The 21,146-nt window shown below is 38.2% G+C and overlaps 1 protein-coding gene across 5 annotated transcripts in view; it reads left to right on the top strand.

The window, feature by feature from the left end:
- The window catches only part of DGKE (diacylglycerol kinase epsilon), a 30,708-nt gene extending 14,134 nt beyond the window's left edge, over positions 1-16,574 (top strand). For 2 of the 5 annotated variants that reach the window (XM_030923881.1, XM_030923879.1), the window contains exons 5-12: positions 435-578; positions 1,189-1,346; positions 1,673-1,724; positions 8,593-8,706; positions 10,693-10,764; positions 13,687-13,814; positions 14,033-14,144; positions 14,505-16,574. In XM_030923881.1, coding sequence (XP_030779741.1) covers positions 435-578; positions 1,189-1,346; positions 1,673-1,724; positions 8,593-8,706; positions 10,693-10,764; positions 13,687-13,814; positions 14,033-14,144; positions 14,505-14,684 — 960 coding nt within the window. In that variant the 3' untranslated portion in view covers positions 14,685-16,574. Of the gene's footprint in view, positions 1-434; positions 579-1,188; positions 1,347-1,672; positions 1,725-8,592; positions 8,707-10,692; positions 10,765-13,686; positions 13,844-14,032; positions 14,145-14,504 lie in introns of those variants that run through there. The other 3 variants (XM_030923880.1, XR_004055123.1, XM_030923882.1) reach the window with 3 other exon arrangements.
- The last annotated feature ends 4,572 nt before the right edge of the window (positions 16,575-21,146 follow it).

Genomic DNA, 21,146 nt, shown 5'->3' with positions numbered 1-21,146 from the left:
CACACTGGCTAATTTTTGTATTTTTTAATAGAGACAGGATTTCGCCTTGTTGGCCAGGCTGGTCTCCAACTCCTGACGTCAAGTGATCCAGCTGCCTTGCCCTTCCAAAGTGCTGGGATTATGGGCGTGAGTTACCACGCCTAGCCTTGTATTTCAGCACTTAATTACCTGGAGAGTCACAGGCAAGGAATTTAACCTTCCTGCACCTCAGTTTCCAGCCCAATAGGATGAGGCTAACTCTTGCTTTGTAGAGTCAGTGTGGGGATGAGCTACAATGAATATAAAGAGTCTGGCACAGTGCCTGGCATATTGTTAAGTACATAGTAGCCAGTAATGTTATTTAATTATATCTCTACTCATCTAGAGAAAAATCATCCTTACAGATGAAGGAAAATGTTGGATAAAAATAATTTTTATTTTTCTTTTGTTTCTAGGTTTTTGATGTAACTAAAACTCCTCCTATCAAAGCCCTACAACTCTGTACTCTTCTTCCATATTATTCAGCTCGAGTACTTGTTTGTGGAGGGGATGGGACTGTAGGGTGGGTCCTGGATGCAGTTGATGACATGAAAATTAAGGTATTAGTCTTTAAGAACTACTACAGAAGGACTTCTGAGATAAATATACTATGCATATATATATGGGTTTTTTGTTTGTTTGTTTGTTTGAGATACAGTCTCGCACTGTCACCCAGGCTGGAGTGCAGTGGCGCAAACACAGCTAACTGCAACCTCCATCTCTCAGGTTCAAGCCATCCTCCCACCTCAGCCTACAAAGTTGCTGGGACTATACGTGTGCGCTACCATGCCTGGCTACTTTTTGTGTTTTTTGTAGGGACAGGGTTTCACCATGTTGCCTGGGCTGCTGTCAAACTCCTGGGCTCAAGCAATCCTCCCACCTTGGCCTCCCAAAGTGCTGGGATTACAGGAGTGAGCCACCATGCCCAACCTAATACAGAATATTTTTACTTTATATTTTTTATTATGCAGATAAATGTTAGACATTGCCAGCTCCAAATAGTTAAAAATGAGATGTTTTGATTAAGCAATTAGCACAAACTTTAGCAAAACAACATACAGTTGTTATATTTGTATTCTTACTGTTTTGGTCTTAATAAATTTTGTAAAGTATTATTACCCAGCAAATAGTCTGCAGAGAAAAATCTAAAACATGTCTTCCATATTCTAGGGACAAGAAAAGTACATTCCACAAGTTGCAGTCTTGCCTCTGGGAACAGGCAACGATCTATCCAATACATTGGGTTGGGGTACAGGTTATGCTGGAGAAATTCCAGTTGCACAGGTTTTGCGAAATGTAATGGAAGCAGATGGAATTAAACTAGATCGGTAAGTTACATTTCCCCAAAAAGTAGATTTCTTGAGATTTAGCCATCATTGTTTGGTTTACAAATGAAGACTTGTGTAGGTGAAATGTGCCATGTAATTTAAATATGAAAGACGATACTCGTTGTACTTATACATAGATACTGGTGTTTTATTATGTAAGAGCCAAAGTAATAAGTTACACTGAGTACTTATCCCTAAATTTGCATGCTTATATACATGTGGTTACTTTTTTAGATGGTATTTTAATAGAAAACCTTCATTTATCCAAACATCCAGAGTACAGGGTTTATTGTAAAAAGCGTTTTTTTTTAACTTCTGTTTTTTAGATGGAAAGTTCAAGTAACAAATAAAGGATACTACAACTTAAGAAAACCCAAGGTATGTTGTTAGTGCCTCAGTTGCAAGTAGTTTCAGCTTCATTGCACAAGATACGGCACTCTGTGGTGGGATACAGAGACCTGGTGCTTATCTCAAGGGAGCTGGCTGTGGAGCAGAACAGAAACTTATATGCTTACCTCACAAGCTGGACTGTAAATGTGTTACGGGAGTGCACCTGTTCTGCCTAGCTGATGTGGCTGAGAAGATTCAGAGGAAGTGATATGGGAGTTGGTCCTTAAAAAAGCGAAGGACTTTCCAGGCAGAGAGTGCAAAGCATGGTTAGCAAGTAGCAAATAATACAGAGAGAGCAGATCTGTATTTTTAAAAGATACTCTGGAGATAATGTGAAAATAGCTTAGAAGCCTGTACTAGGTAGAATCAGGATGGGAACAATGCAAAGACAGTTTAGAGGTAGAATTAATCAGTACTTAACAACTGATTAGTATAAAGGGAAGAGAGAAAATACATATTACTACTAGATTTCTAGTTTTTATAACTGGATATATGGAAATGACTATAAGAAAAATACCAAAAATACCAAGTTTCAGGTTTGGGTAGGAAGAAAATGAGATAGAATTGAGCGTATCAATCTAAAAATCTTTGAAGTGTTGAACAAGAAGTTGGAAGTTTAGGCTTATTGCTCAGGAATAAAGACAGAGCTAGAGATGCAGATTGAGGAATCTAGACTGGGTTAGAAAGTAAAATAAACTGGGATGGGGGTGGGGGAGTAGCCCAAGTTGTGGGATTCACGCCCCTAGTTATCTACCTTTGAACTGAAACTTTATTTCTTATAATTGTTTAAATGCTGAGAATATGGGGAGTGAGAAGGGAAAAGAGGGTCAAGAACTGCATCTTTTTTTTTTTCTTTCTTTTGTTTTGGAGACAAGGTCTCGGTCTGTCACTCAAGCTGGAGTGTGGTATTGTGATGACAGCTCACTACAGCCTCAACCTCTGGGACCAAGCGATCCTCCCACCTCAGCCTCCCAAGTAGCTGGGACCACCAGCATGTGCCACCATGCCCAGATGGTTTTTGTTTTTGTTTCTGTTTTGTAGAGAGAGGGTCCCCCTATATTGTCCAGGCTGATCTCGAACTCCTAGGCTCAAGCAGTCCTCCCTCCTCAGCCTTCCGAAGTATTGGAATCAGGCATGAGCCACTGTGTCCAGCCACAAACTACATCTTGAAAATAGATACATTTAGGTGACACAGATTAAGAGAGGCCACTAAGGGAAACTAAAGAGTGTAGTGAGTAAATAAGGAGAAAACAGAGAAAGAGGATTACAGTAGGTGGGTGATAAATAGCAAAATTAAAGCAGTCTTTAAAGAAGAGCATTTGGGGAACTCATGCATGTTTCTTTGCTTCTCTGGCTCATTGCCACAAAAATCCCTCTAAAATGGGGATACAGATCTTGTATAGATCTTTGAGAAGGCACAAAACCTTAAGGAGAAAGAGGTCACAGCAGTCTTCAGAAGCCAAAACTAGGAAGGTTCGCATAATTGAAAAAAGCTCAAAAGTGCCTACACTGCAGAAAATGAAGAAAGAAACCAGTTTATTGAGCAGAACCAAGCAAAGGCTTAGGAATTCAAGTCACTACATCACTCAGAGAGCAGTAGTATAGAGTGGGTCTGAAAATAGAAGGAGTGAGCCAAAGAAGCTGTTTGTCCCCTTTCCCCAGCTTCACGTGGTCATTTACTACCCTCCTTAACTCAGGTAGTAGATTGGAGGTTTACTCTGGAAAGATTAAACTAGAGAGACTCTAGCCAGCTAACGCCATACTGAAAACAGATTTAGTGCAAAGTGAGATCACTGGCCCTTTTCATCCACTCAACTTCAAGAATAGTGGCAGAGAGTATTTCTCTCTGGGAAGCTAACTTGCCCAAGGAAAAAATTAACAGGTACCAATATTTGGGTGTCTCCTAGCAAAAGGACCGGATTTTTGCACTGTAGTCCTATAATGAAGCTTATACCCTAGCAAGACCTGCTTTTGGATGCAAAGTTCACAGTTTGCCTTGCCTTTTATGCCTTACTCTTAAAACATGAACATACACAGCCAAGGATTGGAGGCACAAGCAGGCATTTAAGGAAAGCCTCTATCATGAGAGAGCCCCAAATAAGAAGAATTGTAGGAAACACAGTCCAGGAAGCTGAAGGAAGTCAGGGAGTGGGACTAATGTTCTCAGAGAAAAATGAAAATATTTATAGAACAGGGTTCTATAAAAGGAACATTCAGAAACACACACCTCAAAAAAGACTCTGACAAACTAAAATTCAGTATCAGATTGGAAAGTACAATTAAAGACACCACTCAGAAAATACAACAAAAAGCAAAGGAACTGGACATGGGGGCACACGCCTGTAGTCCCAACAACTCAGGAGGCTGAAGCCAGAAGATTGCTTGAGTCCAAGAGTTCAAGGCTGCAGTGAGCTATCATCATGCCACTGCACTCCAGCCTGGGTGACAGAGTGCAGATGAGACCCCATCTCTTAAAAAAAGAGAAAAAGAATAAGTAATATTTAAAATTTTAAAATCACGAATTGGCCAGGTGCGGTGGCTCATGCCTGTAATCGCAGCACTCTGGGAGACTGAGGCGGGCAGATCATGAGGTCAGGAGTTTGAGACCAGTCTGGCCAACATGGTGAAACCCCGTCTTTACTAAAAATACAAAAATTAGCCGGGCGTGGTCATGGGTGCCTGTAATCCCAGCTACTCGGGAGGCTGAGGCAGGAGAACTGCTTGAACCCGGGAGGCAGAGGGTGCAACGAGCCAAGATCGCGCCACTCTACTCCAGCCTGGGCAGCAGAGTAAGACTCCGTCTCAGAAAAAAAAAAAAAAAAAACACAAAATCAAGAAATAATCTGATTATGTTATTTAGAAATATAGAGAGAAATACCAGAAGAAAGAACTATGGAAAGAGCTGTGGGAACAGGAATTATAAATGAGGAGTAGACAGAAAACTGCAGTGTTTCCTTTGAAGCCTTGTAGAACTATATAGCTTATTAAAGTGGATTGCTTTGATTTATTAAAAAAAAAAAAAACATAAAAAAAGAGAGAAAGTATTGGAGATCCTTTAAAATGGTTCCTGTGCTCAGAAGTATTTGTCAGTTATCATAGTGCCTGAAATGCCAACATTAAAGATGTTTCTCTTTTTGATAGAAGCCAATCTAATAGGTACGAGGTGATAGCTCATTGTGGTTTCCATTTGCAATTCTCTGATGATTAGAAATGTTCAGCATTTTTCCATATGCAGGTTGAATATCCCTTATCCAAAAAAAGGTTGTGACCAGAAGTATTTCAGATTTCTGTTTTTTTTTGGATTTTGGAATATGTGCAGAATATGTACCCGTTGAGCATTTCTAATCTGAAAAGCTGAAATCCAAAATGCTCCCATGAGCATTTCCTCTGAGTGTCACGTCAGTGTTCAAAAAGTTTCAGATTTGGGGACATTTCAGATTTCAGATGTTTGTATTAGGGATGCTGAACCTGTATCTGTTGGCCATTTTTATGTATTTTGAGAAATGTCTCTTCAAGTCCTTTTGCCCATTTTTTAATAAGATTATTGGTTGTTACTGAGTAGATTGAGTTCCTTCTACATTTTGGAGATTAGTTCCTAATCGAGTGTATGATTTACAGATATTTTCTCCCAAGCTGTGGGTTGCCTCTTCACTCTTGTTTTCCTTTGCTGTGTAGAATCTTTTTAGTGTGATGCAATCCCTTTTGTCTATGTTTACTTTTATTGCCTGTGCTTTTGAGGTCATATCAAACCAAATGACTGCCCGGGCCAATGTCATGAAGCTTTTTTCTTACATTTTCTTTTAGTACTTTTATAGTTTCAGGTTGTACATTTAAGTCTTTAATCCATTTTGAGTTGATTCTTTATAATGGGCAAGATAAGGGTTGATTTTCATTGTTCTGCATGTGGATATCCAGCTTTCCCAGTACCATTTATTGATGAGACTCTCCTTTCCCTATTGTATGTTCTCGGCACATTTGTCAGAAATCAATTGGCCATCGATATGTGTATTTATTTTGGGCTTTCCTATCTCATTGGTCAGTAATAACAAATGTTGGCAAGGATGTGGAGAAGAGAGAATCCTTGTACACTATTGGTATTGCAAATTTGTACAACCATTTTGGGAAACAATATGGAGGTTTCTCAAAAAACTAAAACTAGAATTACCATTTGTTCCAGCAATCCCATTTATAGATACATACCCAAAGGAATTGAAATCAGTATATCAAACAGATGTCCATGCTGCCATGTTCATTGCAGCGTTATGTACAATAGCCAAGATGCAGAAATAACCTAAGTGCCTATCAGTGAATGAATGGTTTTTTTAAATATGCCATATATACACAATGGAAAACTATTCAGACTTTAAAAAAAAAGAAAAGGAAAATCTGTCATTCTCGGCAACATAGCTGAACCTAGGGGACATTATGTTAAATAAATAAACGAGGCCCAGAAAGACAAATATTGTATGATGTCACTTATATGTGGAATCTGAAAAATCAAACTCAAAGTCGAGAGTAGAGTGATGGTTACCAGAGGCTGTAGAGGGTAGGAGAGTAGATGGAGAAAGGGGAGACATTGGTTAACAGGTAAAAAGTTTTAGTTAGATAGGAAGAATAAGTTCTGCTGTTGCACAGCTTGGTGACTATAGTTAATGTATATTTTCAAATTGCTAAAAGAGAGGTTTTTTGTTTTTTTTGGTTTTTTGGGGTTTTTTGAGACGGTCTCACTCCATTGACCAAGTTAGAGTGCAGTGGCGTGATCACAGCTCACTGCAGCTTAGACCTTTTGGGCTCAAGTGATCTTCCCATCTTAGCCTCATTAGTAACTGGGACTACAGGCACATGCCACCACACCCGGCCAATTTTATTTTTATTATTTTCAATAGAGACAAGATTTGTCTGCGTTGCCTGGGCTGGTCTCAAACTTGTGAGCTCAAGGAGTCCACCCACCCCAGCCTCCCCGAGTGCTGGGATTATAAGTGTGAGCCTAAAAGAGAGGATTTTAAATGTTCTCACCACAAATAAATGATAAATATTTGAGGTGATGGATATGCAAAAAAAAAAAAAGATGTATTTCTCATTCATACCAGGATGTATTACTATTCAGTAATAAAGCAGAGCTGAGTATTTAGAAATATTTATCAGAGATCATTCCTCCAAAGAAAGATGGACAAAGTGTCACACCAGTTAGATGATTCAAATAAAAAGACATGTTTTTCAGCCATTTGCTGTCAAAAATAAATACACTACAATCAAGTAGGGTCTGCTTACCTCTATAGAAGAACATCCAAACAATCAAATACAAGAAGGAACTTCATTTATCTATACATTCAGGCAAGTATTTTGTGCCCATCTGGTGCCAGGCACTGTCCTAGGTGCTGGAGTTTCAGTGATGAAGGCCTTGCCCTCATGAAGCTTATATTACCCCACTCTTAGTTTCTGAATAAAGGACGCCTAGAAAACTAGAAAAAAAAATTCAGTTAAAAAATAAAGGCACATTAATGTACATTGACGTATTTTATTTAAAATAAGATGTTTATGGGTTTTGTTTAAAAGAACAACTAGGATTGAAAATTATATTTTGGCAGTGAAGGGACAGACATTTAGTTCCATAAGAGATGAATGGGAAAAGGATAAAAAGAACAAACGACCAAATTTAGACTTAACCATCAAAAGGAGGAAGAGCATCTTTGATTTGGAGGAGAAAGGTACACTTGAGTAAAGTCAGAATGTTTAGATGGCAGAAAGAGAGTTTGAGAATTCATACCTTTCGTACCTGAGGATCTCATTTTTTTCAGTGAGGCAAGAATCAAGATCATCTGAACATAACAAAGGCAAGGGAGCTAGTTATCAGGGACTTGAAGAGAGTTGTAGATTTTGAAATAAACCACTAGGGAATACAAGAAAGGGGTCATCGAAAGGGTTACTGTGTCCTATTAGCGATTGTGTCTAGCCATCCTTAGAAATAACTTTGTAACAGGATCATAATTATAAGATTCTTACCATTAATGTCCAGAAACCTGGAAATAGAGCAGAGAAAACAGTTTGATTTAGAGATGATTAACAAGTAAGGCTGGCCGGGCGCGGTGGCTCACACCTGTAATCCCAGCACTATGGGAGGCTGAGGTGGGCGAATCATGAGGTCAGGAGCTTGAGACCAGCTGGCCAACATGGTGAAACCCCATCTCTACTAAAAATGCAAAAAAATTAGCCGGGCATGGTGGCGGGCACCTGTAATTCCAGCTACTTGGGAGGCTGAGGCAGGAGAATTGCTTGAACCCGGGAGGCAGAGGTTGCAGAGAGCTGAGGTCGCGCCACTGCGTTCCAGCCCGGCGACAGTCCGAGACTCTGTCTCAAAAAAAACAAAGCTAAATTGAGAAGAGGTCAAGAGAGTGTTGGAACGAAGGATGGTGTTGAGTACAGTTATTGAAATGATTGACTTTGGAATCCAGGCCACGTTGGGAAGTAAGATAAATTAAGGTGAGACCAGTAGCCTGGGTTGGGACTAATAGAAGCTGAGAGCTTGGAGGCTATGATAAATGTAAAGAGCAAATGTAATGGGAACACAGGCATGAAAAGCCTGGAAGCATCAAGTAGAGCCATTCTAGATGGTAAGGTCTGAGGTGTAGCATATAAAACAGAAATGGAAGATGAGATTCACATCTGTAGTTATCAGCCTTAAATGAAAGCTTTATTTCTGGTAACGTCACCGGACAGTATAAAATAGCCATGTGAAAAGTAAATGCAGAAAGCATCTCCCTTTTCAAAAGAACACAAAGACTAAGATTGACATTTAATTATGATTCAGGCTTAGGTGGAATCATAGTCTGTTGCTTATTCTTACCCTTTCCCACAGGAATTCACAATGAACAACTATTTTTCTGTTGGACCTGATGCTCTCATGGCTCTCAATTTTCATGCTCATCGTGAGAAGGCACCATCTCTGTTTTCTAGCAGAATTCTTAATAAGGTGTGTTGGATAAAATAACATTTCCTGCTTATCACCGAAGGTACAGTAAAAATCAATAGTTCAATTATATTTAGCACTCCTAGATTCAGATTTAACTAACTTTTTAGTTAACTAACTAACTGCTCTGTTTTGTGTAGGATTGTCAAATTAGATCTTTTTTTTAAATTGGATATTTAAATGTACTTTAGCAGGCCGGGCACAGTGGCTCACGCCTGTAATCTTAGCACTTTGGGAGGCGGAGGCAGGTAGATCACTTGAGGTCAGGAGTTCAAGACCTGCCTGGCCAACGTGATAAAACCCTGTCTCTATTAAAAATACAAATTTAGCTGGGCGTGGTGGCAGGTGTCTGTAATCCCAGCCACTCGGGAGGCTGAGGTAGGAGAATCTCTTGAAACCAGGAGGCAAAGGTTGCAGTGAACTGAGATCATACCACTGCACTCCAGCCTGGGCAATAGAATGAAGCTCTATCTCAAAAAACAAAACAAAACAACTCTATCAAAGTATAACATAATTCTAACAATTTTTTTAAATTCAATTTTTTAATTAACAATTTTTTAAATTTTTTAAAAGTTTTTTTAAATTGGGGTGTTTTATAGCATATTTTGCTTAGATGGCAACTAAATGGAATATATGATAGTTTATCTTAAACGGCAGCTAAAATTGGCAGGAAATTTTAGGCAGACTAAATTTTTGGTGAGGTCATTGATGGAACAGTAGATTTCATTGGTTTGAAAAACCTCCAGAAGGCAGATGAGATAAAGAAAAGAGCAGCTTATTTGCCGCAGCTTTGAACTAAGGTCATATCTGGTTTCTAGTACAGTTGATTCCTTTGATGGAGTTTTGCTTAGGAATTTTTTAAATAACGTTTGGTGATTGACCAACAGGATATCAAAAATAAATGCAAAGCAATTGTATTCCTGGTTCTGTTTTACAAATATTTCAAGTTTTGAAATAGTTCCCTTTTATTAATATAGTTACTAAGGTAATATGTATTACTATTTATACAATTGATAATTATCTCAGTCCTTACATCAACCTTTCTGTATTCGAAAGTGATTAGAAAATGTTTATTAGATTAATATGCATTACTATTCTTAAGTAATCTGAGGTACTAGGAAAAAGTGGAATTTTCTAACTCGAATATTTTTCTTTATAAAATACAACTTTTTTGATAAATTGGGAGAAAACACCATTTAGAAACAAATCACTTGTAGGTTGGGCATGGTGGCTCACGCCTGTAATCCCAGCACTTTGAGAGTCCAAGGTGGGCAGATCACGAGGTCAGGAGATCAAGACCATCCTGGCCAACATGGTGAAACCCCGTCTCTACTAAAAATACAAAAATTAGCCAAATGTGGTGGTGCACGCCTGTAGTCCCAGCTCTTTGGGAGACTGAGGCAGGAGAATCGCTTGAACTTGGGAGGCAGAGGTTGCAGTGGACCAAGATCGCACAACTGCACTCCAGCCTGGTGACAGAGCAAGACTCCATCTCAAAAAAAAAAGAAAAGAAAAAAATTCACTTCTATCCCACATTTCCCCTGAGAAAGAGGCTAATTAAACTTAAATGAAATGGCCTGTATTTTGTCATCTTCCAAAAAAGAAGGATGAGTAACCACAGTTCACCTAGAACTTTTAAATTATTAATAGCTTAAGAGAATAAAACGTAAAATAACAAATGATGCCAAAAGTATCTGTAATATATTAAAGGCATTTTTACATTGTGTTTTAATTATAGATTTCCATTGCTGCTCCTAGTGGATTCCAATTTTACCCTTTGAAATTACTAGAATGGAGGTGTTGGATAGGGCCAGAGGGTGCACACCAAAAGTATCCCTTGTGGTTGCCCTTCTTTTCATCAGCATCTAGTCTTCCATAAGGAAAGTGCGCTTCTACATTCTTGAAGGGAACTTTGATACAGTGTATTTTTTCTTAATGTTTACGGGGTTAGACTGTTTTAATATTATGTTTTCTGTCCATTTTTCATAGGCGGTTTACTTATTCTATGGAACCAAAGATTGTTTAGTGCAAGAATGTAAAGATTTGAATAAAAAAGTTGAGGTAAGCTATTAACACTTTTTATTTTTTAAAGTTTTAGGTCATCTCTGGATTATGAAGACGTTTTAAACAGAAATGCTAAACTTTCTGTTAATATATTTTGTCAGCATACATAGAGTATTTATTTGTGTGCCAGGCACTTTGCTACATGCTTTATACACATTGTCCCTCTAAATTCTCTCCACAATTCTATAAGGCATGTATTATATATTTACATTATACAGAAAAGAAAACTATTTTGAATGAAGTAATTTGCCCAAATTCTCTCATTTAATGCCTAAATACACATGTAATCAAGATGTGAACCCAGATTTATGTAAATCCAGAATCTGTTTATTAGGATGAATGGCCTCCATTCATACATGATAAATAATTTACAGTTATCTAATACAGTGCCTGACTCAACATAAAGGCACAGAGGAAGTTTAAATGGAAAGTTTAATTCAGATTACTTCTGTGGGGTATCTCTCTTACATACCAAAACGAAAATGTGTAAATAGTAAAAATAGAATATTAATGATTGCTTATTGAGAGAGCATCTCTGACATTATGATATGGCAGTCTTATATATATTCCTTGCTTGATTCCAAAAAGAATCTGTAATGGTTAATAGCAACAACAAAGACATTAATTCAGAGCAATCTAGAACTGATAAAATAAATAAAAAGAGATCATAAACAGCTTGGGAAAGGAGACAATGAGCAGGGAGTAAGGAGGCTGGTTATACATTAGTCAAGGAAACATGTTGCCGTTAGGCATAATGTTTAGCTCAAAGTCTCTAGGCAGCCTTGACGTAGAAGCAAGAACAACATTTTCTGTTAAAAAGAGTGTTACAGCCGGGCGCAGTGGCTTGCACCTGTAATCCCAGCACTTTGGGAGGCCAAGGCAGGCGGATCACAAGGTCAGGAGATCGAAACCATCTTGGCTAACATAGTGAAACCCCATCTGTACTAAAAATACAAACAAAAATTAGCCGGGCGTGGTGGTGGGCGCCTGTAGTCCCAGCTACTCTGGAGGCTGAGGCAGGAGAATGGCGTGAACCCAGGAGGCAGAGCTTGCAGTGAGCAGAGATCGCGCCACTGCACTCCAGCCTTGGTGACAGAGCGAGACTCCATCTCAAAAAAAAAAAAAAAGAGTGTTATGTTACTTTATCATATTTTATTTTTCTTGGCTTTGATAGTATTGGTAGAGTAAAGCATACAAGCACATAAAATAAAGACCTTTATTTTATTGTCTGACATTTTATTTATATAAAAATACAAATTTTAATTATACAGAAATAAAATAAACTGTATTTAGTATTTACATACCTACAAAATAGTCATTGTCCTCGATACTGGAGGTACAGTGATAAATCCCTTGCTCTACATTTACAGTCTAGAGTGAAGAAAGGTATTTAAACCAGTCTGGGCACAGTGGCTCATGCCTGTAATCCCAGCACTTTGAGAGGCCAAGGTGGGAGGATTGCTTGAGGCAAGGAGACTAGCCTGGGCAACATAGTGATACTCCACTTTTACAAAAAATAAAAATAGCTGAGCATAGTGGCATGTACCTGTGGTCCTAGCTGATCAGGAGGCTGAGGCAGAAGGATCACTTGAACCCAGCAGGCGGAGGCTACAGTAAGCCGTGATTGTACCACTGCACTCCAGCCTGGGTGACAGATTGAGACCCTGTCTCCAAGAAAAAACCAAAAAGATATTTAACACATTGCAATGCAGTATGAGAAGTTATGTAAGAAAAGCATGTGGTCTTACAGGAATAAATAACTGCAATACGTAACCTAGGAGCTACAGAGACTAGGGAAAGTGGCAGTCTTTCTGGAAGAAGTGACAAGATGGAATCTGAAAATAAGTAAGAGTTAGCTAAGAGAAGGAGGAGGGTAAGATTGCTGTAGGCTAAAAACAGCATGTGCAAAAGACCCAGAGGCGCACATGGCATATTTGAGTGAGTTCAGGCTGGAGCATAGCTTTCAGGAAGGAAAGTGACAAGAGCTGAGGCTAGAGAGATGGACAGAAGTCAAATCACAGAGTGTCATATTTGCCTGGTATTGGAGCTTGGATTTCATCATGGGCATTGCAGGGTTGAAGTGAAGCCATTGAAGGGTTGTAATTAGAGGATGACATACTTGCATTTTTAAAGTGTCGATCCAATTGCTCTGCGAGGGATGCATAAGAAAGTAAAGCTAGAGGCAGATAGGCTAGATAGGAACATTTTAGGGAAGAAATGGTGCAGAGAGAGAAAGACATAGAAATAGCATCAACTGTTTTTAGTGATTAAGGGGATGTGGAGGGTAAAAAGTCAAAGAAATCAAAGATAACTGCCAGGTTCCTGGCATAAACAGCTGGATTGGGGGTGAGTTAACCTACTTACTAGGAAAGAGTAAGTAAGAGTTAGCTAAGAGAAGGAGGAGGGGAAGATTGTTACTCTTTCCTGGTAAGTACATTGGGGAACAGGGAGCAGATTGCAGAAAAATTGCTTCTTTAATTTTTTACATAGGAGTTTTTGGTGCCAGTTCATGGACATGTTTTGTAGGCAGTGGATAGATAGATCTGGCCCAGTTTACTTTCCTGAAAAGGAACATCCAGGGAAGTAGAGTCTGTGGTTCCCAGGAAACAAAGGGAAAGAAGATTTTAGGAAAAGAGAAAGGGGGTCAGCAAGTGTCAGGTGCTACTGAAACAGCAATTTAGATAAGGCCTGAAAAAAATCACAGGGCTCAACAAGAAGGACATTATTGATGATGTTGCAAGCAGTTCCACTGAAGAGATAGAAAAGGCCAGATGAGAGGCCCTGAGTGAGAGGTAGGGAGCATCTTCTGCATGTGCGTCTCTCACATATAAGCACATTTATGAAAATAGATGTGAATTCTAAATGGATGTGTATGGAAATCGTACCCTGTAGTCACTATCTATTTGTATTTCTTTAAAGCTAGAATTGGATGGTGAGCGAGTAGCACTGCCCAGCTTGGAAGGTATTATAGTTCTGAACATTGGTTACTGGGGCGGTGGCTGCAGACTATGGGAAGGGATGGGAGACGAGACTTACCCTCTAGCCAGGTATGTACATTTGTGGTCTGCTTTTTTATGTCACTATTTTATTTAAAGCAATCTCTTGTTTATAGACTAACATTTTTCCTTAAATTTTCTTTTTTGTATATCTCATTAGTTATATTTTTAAAGTTGATGGTCCAACTGTGTTAAAAAGTAATTGCTCTAGCATAACTGATTTTGTTTTATTGCATCATATAATCCATATTTTCTTTTTCCAATTTTAGGCATGACGATGGTCTACTGGAAGTCGTTGGAGTATATGGGTCTTTCCACTGTGCTCAGATTCAAGTAAAACTGGCGAATCCTTTTCGAATAGGACAGGCACATACAGTGAGGGTAGGTGAAATATGGCTGTAACAGGCTAATTTGTCCCAATCCACTTCTAAGCTGTTGATATGTAAAGTATACATGCTATACCTTTCTTTAAACAGTGGTTTATGGCTCATGCAGCTGGTCACTGTACACCAGGGGCTAGAGTGGGATGAGGAAGAAACACAAACATGGCTCAAGCTCCATAAGATAAAACATTCACTTGAAAAAAGAATTCCTTAATCAATGAATAAAAACATATTCAGATTAATATTTTCTAAAAATGAAATACATAAGGGTTAAGGGATTGTGGATGGTGTTATTAAGGAAGACCCTTCTAAATTTTGCGGGACTGACTTTTAAACGTTATTTGTTCCCTAATATCAGCTGATTTTGAAGTGCTCCATGATGCCAATGCAGGTGGATGGGGAGCCTTGGGCCCAAGGGCCTTGCACTGTCACCATAACTCACAAGACACATGCAATGATGTTATATTTCTCTGGAGAACAAACAGATGATGACATCTCTAGTACTTCGGATCAAGAAGATATAAAGGAGACTGAATAGATGGATGAGGGAGTGAAAACTTTGCATAGAATCCTCACGCAAGTAGATGTATGTTCATCCAAAAGTATTAATAGAAATTCTCTATCAGCTATTCAGTCTTAATTTCACTAGTAGTATTATGGGTATACATTTTTGTAAATAGCATCCCCAAACCAGCCAGCCTTCAGTTATTTACAAACGTTTGTTCTTTTTTCAGCAAAGTACTTCAAATGAATAATATTAACTTACGAAAAGTCACAAAAACTTACATGAGAGTGAAAATTTATTATGATTGTTTTGAGAGTGGGACTCGCTCTGAAGTATGTGCTGTCTCATTTCTTATTTTTGAACCATGCATATGATGGACGCACAATGGATGGACACATTATATCTCCAACAAGGTGTGGGTGGAAAGATCATTTCCATCTTTATTTTTAATATGGTGACAGCATAGCGTTTTAAAAATTAACCTGCTTTTTTGAAAGGAAATGATTACTGTCAAACCACCATGGTTAATTGTGGGCATCCTCCTGCAGCATGCCTCTTAAAATTTTCTGCAACCCAAACCAAGTGTATGTATTGATTTCTAGGAACCCCCAAAAGGAGAATAGTAAAAAACGATCATACTTAAAACTTGTATTATAATTTTTATTTTAGGAACTTATTCAGACACGTAAATGTTGTTTAACTCTGTAGGTAACCATTTGAGCTGAAATTCAGGATCTTTTTTATGACACCAGTGTAGCCAAAAGAGAAGCAGATAAGTGAATTGGTAAGAAATAAGATTCAGAGCACTTTGGATTTTAAGTTATAGGTTCTGAGCTGAACAGTTTATCAACCTCTCTTTTTATTAAAAGACAGTGTCAACACTTCAAAAATTGTGCTTAAAGGAAACTTAATGGTGAGATTAATTGCTTAGGAAAAGCTCAAGGCCGACTGATAAGTTTTAAAACTTCAGTGGTCTAGTAGCATTTTGAAATACAGTAGTCTTTTAACAGAATTTCCCCTTAGGGAGGTAAGTGGACAGCAATCTTTGCTAAAATGTTTATATCATATTTATTTTAAAATGAGAGATATTTTTAAATTATTTATTATTTACCTTGTGGTATGATACCTGTGTTTAGTGTTTACATTCTGTAACTTTATTTAATAAGTTAAATTGATCACATAAATTCTGCTAGTCACAATCAGATAGAAATTTAGTCTGTTAAGTAATTAAAATTCTAATTTAATTCTCCTGACAGATATCTAGACATTCTTATTCTTCACAAATATTCCTCATTGTATTGAAAAAAGAAGGAGAGCATGAAAAGCACTAGGGAACTACTTTTGGATAACTGAAAGCTTTGTTTCATTGTTTTATTTGCCCCTCAATTGCCACAAACTTACTGAAGGGCCAGTTTCATGGTTCCCATTAGAGGGTGCTTGTTCTCTGCTGTTGACCAGCCTAACCCTTCATGACCCACAGGTAGGCTGACCCAATGGGCATCTAGCCTGGTGTTTTTCTGACAAATGGCTCGTTTGTAGGCTTTGTGCTCTTTCATGACATTAATCTCTGAAAGATCAGAATGTTTCCCCCAAAATACCATTAGCTATCTTTGAGGGTCTATTATGAATCTGTCATCCGTGAATTGCCGTAAACCTGAGTTTGCCTCACCTCAGGCCCAGACCATGTTTTTGAAGAGCAACTTAGTAATGTATACAGTAGTCAGTACATTTTATGAAGTACTTTATTTTGCTAAATTAACCTCTTCCAGATATGCTTGGGTGATCTTAAATTCTAGTCTTGAGAAACTTTTTGAGCAGATCTGTTTTCATCTTACTTATACACCTTTCATGGTAGGTAACCATGGCAGTAAGGATGGCAGAGTTTTGTTTTTTTAATGGGCCAATCATGTTCTGAGTATTATGAAGTTTGTATCCTTTCATTCATGATCAAAATTGTTAAAGATAGCACATTTTAAAAATACACTGTTAAATTCACTTTGCTGTAGGTTATAGTTTACCTGTTATAAAATTCATAGTGCTAATTGTAGTAGAAGCAAAGTAAATCAATTTAGGATGTCGGAATTAAAATAATCACAATAACTAATATAGTTTTTTAATTATGAAAACTACAATTAAAAATTGGAATTTTAATACCAACCATAATATTACATTATATTTAGAACAGGCTTATGTAAAATGCCCTCATTTATCTAAACAAGTTGATTTTTTTGGTTATTGTAATCTAGTAAGGTTTTTGCATCACTACTGATCTGTCATGAAGTTTTTCTGCTGGCTTATTCACTCATTTAGACTTCATTTAGGGAAGCGATTTCAGAATACCATATCATAAAACGTATCATCTTGTTTTTGCAAAATTCACTTACTTTTTTGGGCACATTTACCCAGCATTTCAAATGTATAGGCATGTGTCTTGTTTAAATAAGTACAATTTATAAGACTTCATGTTTGCAAGTTACATATTAGGGTAGTGATTGTTTATATTACCAGGGATTCTACACTTTACCAAAAAAATTGCCATAAGATTTTCCTGTTCCATTTTAAATTGTCTTGATATTTAAAAAAGTAACTTCAACATTCTCAGGAAGAAATACATGAAGTAAATCATAGCTCCATGTCTGTGTCCAGATTTCTCTCATCTTTTTACTATCCCAATACATTCCTTACTCCTATAAACGTAGTGGCTTAAATACTGAATACCTGGCAGCTCTTATAGATCCCGTAGGCAGATGATGATAATTTTTAGTGTTTTGTCATGTTTAATAGAAATCAAACTGACTTGTGTTTTAAAATACAAGTTGTCTACTAGTAAGGTTACATGATTTAAGTGTGTTTTAGGTTTTCTGCAACAATTAACTGTGAACCCCTAATGTAGCTAATGTTTATACAAATTTTATAGTCAAAATTATTTATTTTTATTTTTTTAGAGTGTTTCAAAAACATAGTGTTTGCTTTGTGAAATATATTTGCTTAGAGTTATAGTCTACTGTGACTCAGAAATTGTAAAGTCAATTTGCGTTGTAAAAATGAATACTACCGGCCGGGCGCGGTGGCTCAAGCCTGTAATCCCAGCACTTTGGGAGGCCGAGACGGGCGGATCACAAGGTCAGGAGATCGAGACCACCCTGGCTAATACGGTGAAACCCCGTCTCTACTAAAGAATACAAAAAACTAGCCGGGCGACTAGGCGGGCGCCTGTAGTCCTAGCTACTTGGGAGGCTGAGGCAGGAGAATGGCGTAAACCCGGGAGGCGGAGCTTGCAGTGAGCTGAGATCCGGCTACTGCACTCCAGCCTGGACGACAGAGCCAGACTCCGTCTCAAAAAAAAAAAAAAAAAAATGAATACTACCAGCATGTCAAAAGAAAAATAATTTGCATTTGTAATATAAAGTAAAATTGTATTTAATATATTTATTGAATTTTAAATTTGCACTAACTTGAAAACTTTAAAGGTTATACTAATTTAAAGATTAATGTGGACCCAAATACATGATTTGTTTGGCCAAAAAGGTCATTAGAATGGGTAATGGTTTTGTGTGGTTTTCCTTCAAAATGATAATATTGAAGCAAGAACTAATGTTTTATATTGATAATTTTTTTAATATTTCCACCCAGTTGAGGACAGTGGAATATAAGTAGATTTATTTAAAATATCTAGATATTTAAAAAGAAAAAAAAGGTTGTTTATCCCAATCTGAATTCATTCTCAGCAACAAGACAGAAAAGGTGGGGTTTGGGTTTTGCTTTTAAATAGTGTCCCCCTGTCTTTTTAAATTTTTCCCTTGAAGCCTTTCTCCTGTTCCTCAGAGTATGCTCTGCAGGCTATCTGCAGCATCAGAATGCCTGGGCAGGCTGTTGAAAATATGGATTCCTGAGCCCAACCCTTAACCTAATGATTCCCTGTCTCTGGAGATGCAACATAGAAATCTGTTTTTATTAACAAGCACCTCAGGCGATTCTTAAGCATACTGAAATTTGAAAGCTTCTGGTCTGAACCTCTTGTATTCACCTAGGGCTTTTGCTAGGTGGGATACTATGCCGAAAAATTGAATTAATTGTATGTTCTTAAAATTGTTTTTCTTCTACTTCACTGTCCTCTTCCCTCAAAATCACTTTTCTAAAAGAACTCTATGAAAAACTTGTTTGTATCATACCCAGATTGATATATTTGTCTGAACTCTGTTACATAAAAATTGGTATGATTCATACGTGGAGTCAGTTTTTGGACTGTGACCCATGCAGTGTCGGGGGACAAGGAGTTGCTTCAAGAGTTAGTTATAGTGTGTCTCCAAGGGGCAGCGAGCCATGGAGGCTCCTGCCTTCTCACTTCAATCAATGCAGCCACACTTGTGTATACTGAGTGCTGCTTCAGATCTCAATAGATAAAATACTTCCACATTTAAAATGATTCTACTATTTTTTATAAAGGGTTTGAAAGCCACTACTATAATGACTTTGTCACCTAATTGATTTTCTACTAATTTTTACATATTCAGAAACTTCATGTGTTTTTGGTGGACAGAATACTTTGGAGGTCTCTGTTGCTGCTTAGAATGTGGCCACTTGGCTATTTCACAGTTTTTAAAGCTATTTTATTGAATAGTAAAACAGTGAACTTAGCCTTCGTTCCTCGTGTTTCTAATTTAAATATGTAGTCTGTATTTAATTTTAGATATGTAAATACACATCAGTACATTTACCCATATGGCCCTGTGTAACCAGTGCATGAGGCTTGCATAGCCTACCTAGCCCAAAAAGGTATATTCCAGCGTTCTGGAGAAAGAATTTTAAAATGCCATCCTCTAATACAGACGTTTATGAAACCTAAATGAAATGATTGAGCTTAACCATCTGCAAGAATGTCTGCAGAAAATAAATCACCTAGAAACTATAAATAGAAATGTGTTGCTGAGGCTGGGCGCAGTGGCTTACCCCTGTAATCCCAGCACTTGGGGAGGCCAAGGCAGGTGTATCACCTGAGGTCAGGAGTTCAAGACAAGCCTGGACAACATGGTGAAACCCCATCTGTACTAAAAATACCAAAAAAAAAAAAATTAGCCAGGCACAGTGGCACATGCCTTTAGTCCCAGCTAAACAGGAGGCTGAGGCACGAGAATTGCTGGAACCCAGGCGGCGGAGCTTGCAGTGAACCGAGATCACACCACTGCACTCGAGCCTGGGCAACAGAGCAAGATTCAGTCTCAATAAAAAAAAAAATTGTGTTGCTGGTATCAGATGTCAGACCAAGAACACTTCAGGCTCTCTAAGGATGCCCTGAGCTACCTCACTATTAAAGGACGACATCAATACAGAATGCACTAAACAGGAAATAAGCTGTAATCTAGGGAATTTCCATTATGTGTTACTTTTTGGTGACTAACATGGAATGTTGAAAAGGAAGAGCTGGAAAGCTCAGTTGTTTTCTTTATTCCTCTGACATTATCCAGGCAAGGGGGCCTCCTGATCAAATGAGTAGATTTGGCTGAGAAAAACCCTAGAGTAAGGCAGGCACGTTGTGGAGTTGGATGATCCACAATGGCTCATAAAAACGTTTGTTCTCAATCCAGTTGAGAGCTCTGCCAGCAGTTCCGATTTGAACTGCTTAAACGAACCCTACAGATAAATTGGCACTCTCATTTGTAATCCTGTTTGTACAAGTTTAGAGCAGCCTAGCTCGAGTTCTCAACCCCAGTCCTCTTAGAAGTGAACTGATTGCACTGGATCCCTAAACCCACAATGTTAAGGACACGTGTGATGACTCCACTTCCGCAGCCAGCTGGCCTCTTGCACTTTCCCCTGCCCACCACAGTCCTATGTACCTAACCACTTAATTACCCTGTGTTAATTGCTTTTGTTTTGTTGGGTCTGTATTTTTGTGGTCAGTGCCTGCAGGCAGAAATGTGAATTAAAGCATTTGATATGTTGAAGATACCTGCTTGTTTTTTAATAAAATTAAAAGTGTAGCACTTAAGTATGATACTGTGGTGTTTTTTGACACAACCATGAGATAAAATAAGCAGCTTTGACTTAGTGTCCCAAAAAATGGTTCTTGGTCTACAGCAGGACAAACAAACTATGTGGCAAGTTCTGAATCACATACTTTTAGATGGAGAGATTTAAAAATTCACATTGCATTGCTTTTGTACCCTAAGAGCACAGAATAATACACGTGTTAGGAGCAACATTCATTCTCACGCATATAAACTGGCTCCTGGCAGAGCAGAGCAGTAAGTGGGATTAAATGGGTGAATGAATTCACCTTATTTTCAGTTGGTAGAGTATGGAAAAGTAGATCATTTATTTGAAATGTCTGAATGGAAACCCAGCTCCACCGCTGTAATTTAACACTGGGCAGTTACTTGTTCTTCCTGAGCCTCAAATTTTCTTTCTCTATAAGAATGGGAATTAATGCCCACCTAGGGATTGCAAGTGCTTACAGGAGCTGGGCAAGCAATGAAGGTAAGAGTTGTAGAGACT

Source organism: Rhinopithecus roxellana, chromosome 19, assembly GCF_007565055.1.
Source record: "Rhinopithecus roxellana isolate Shanxi Qingling chromosome 19, ASM756505v1, whole genome shotgun sequence".
Lineage (NCBI taxonomy): Eukaryota > Metazoa > Chordata > Mammalia > Primates > Cercopithecidae > Rhinopithecus > Rhinopithecus roxellana.
Note: the sequence above shows the minus strand (reverse complement) of the source record. Positions and strands in the feature narration are given on the sequence as shown.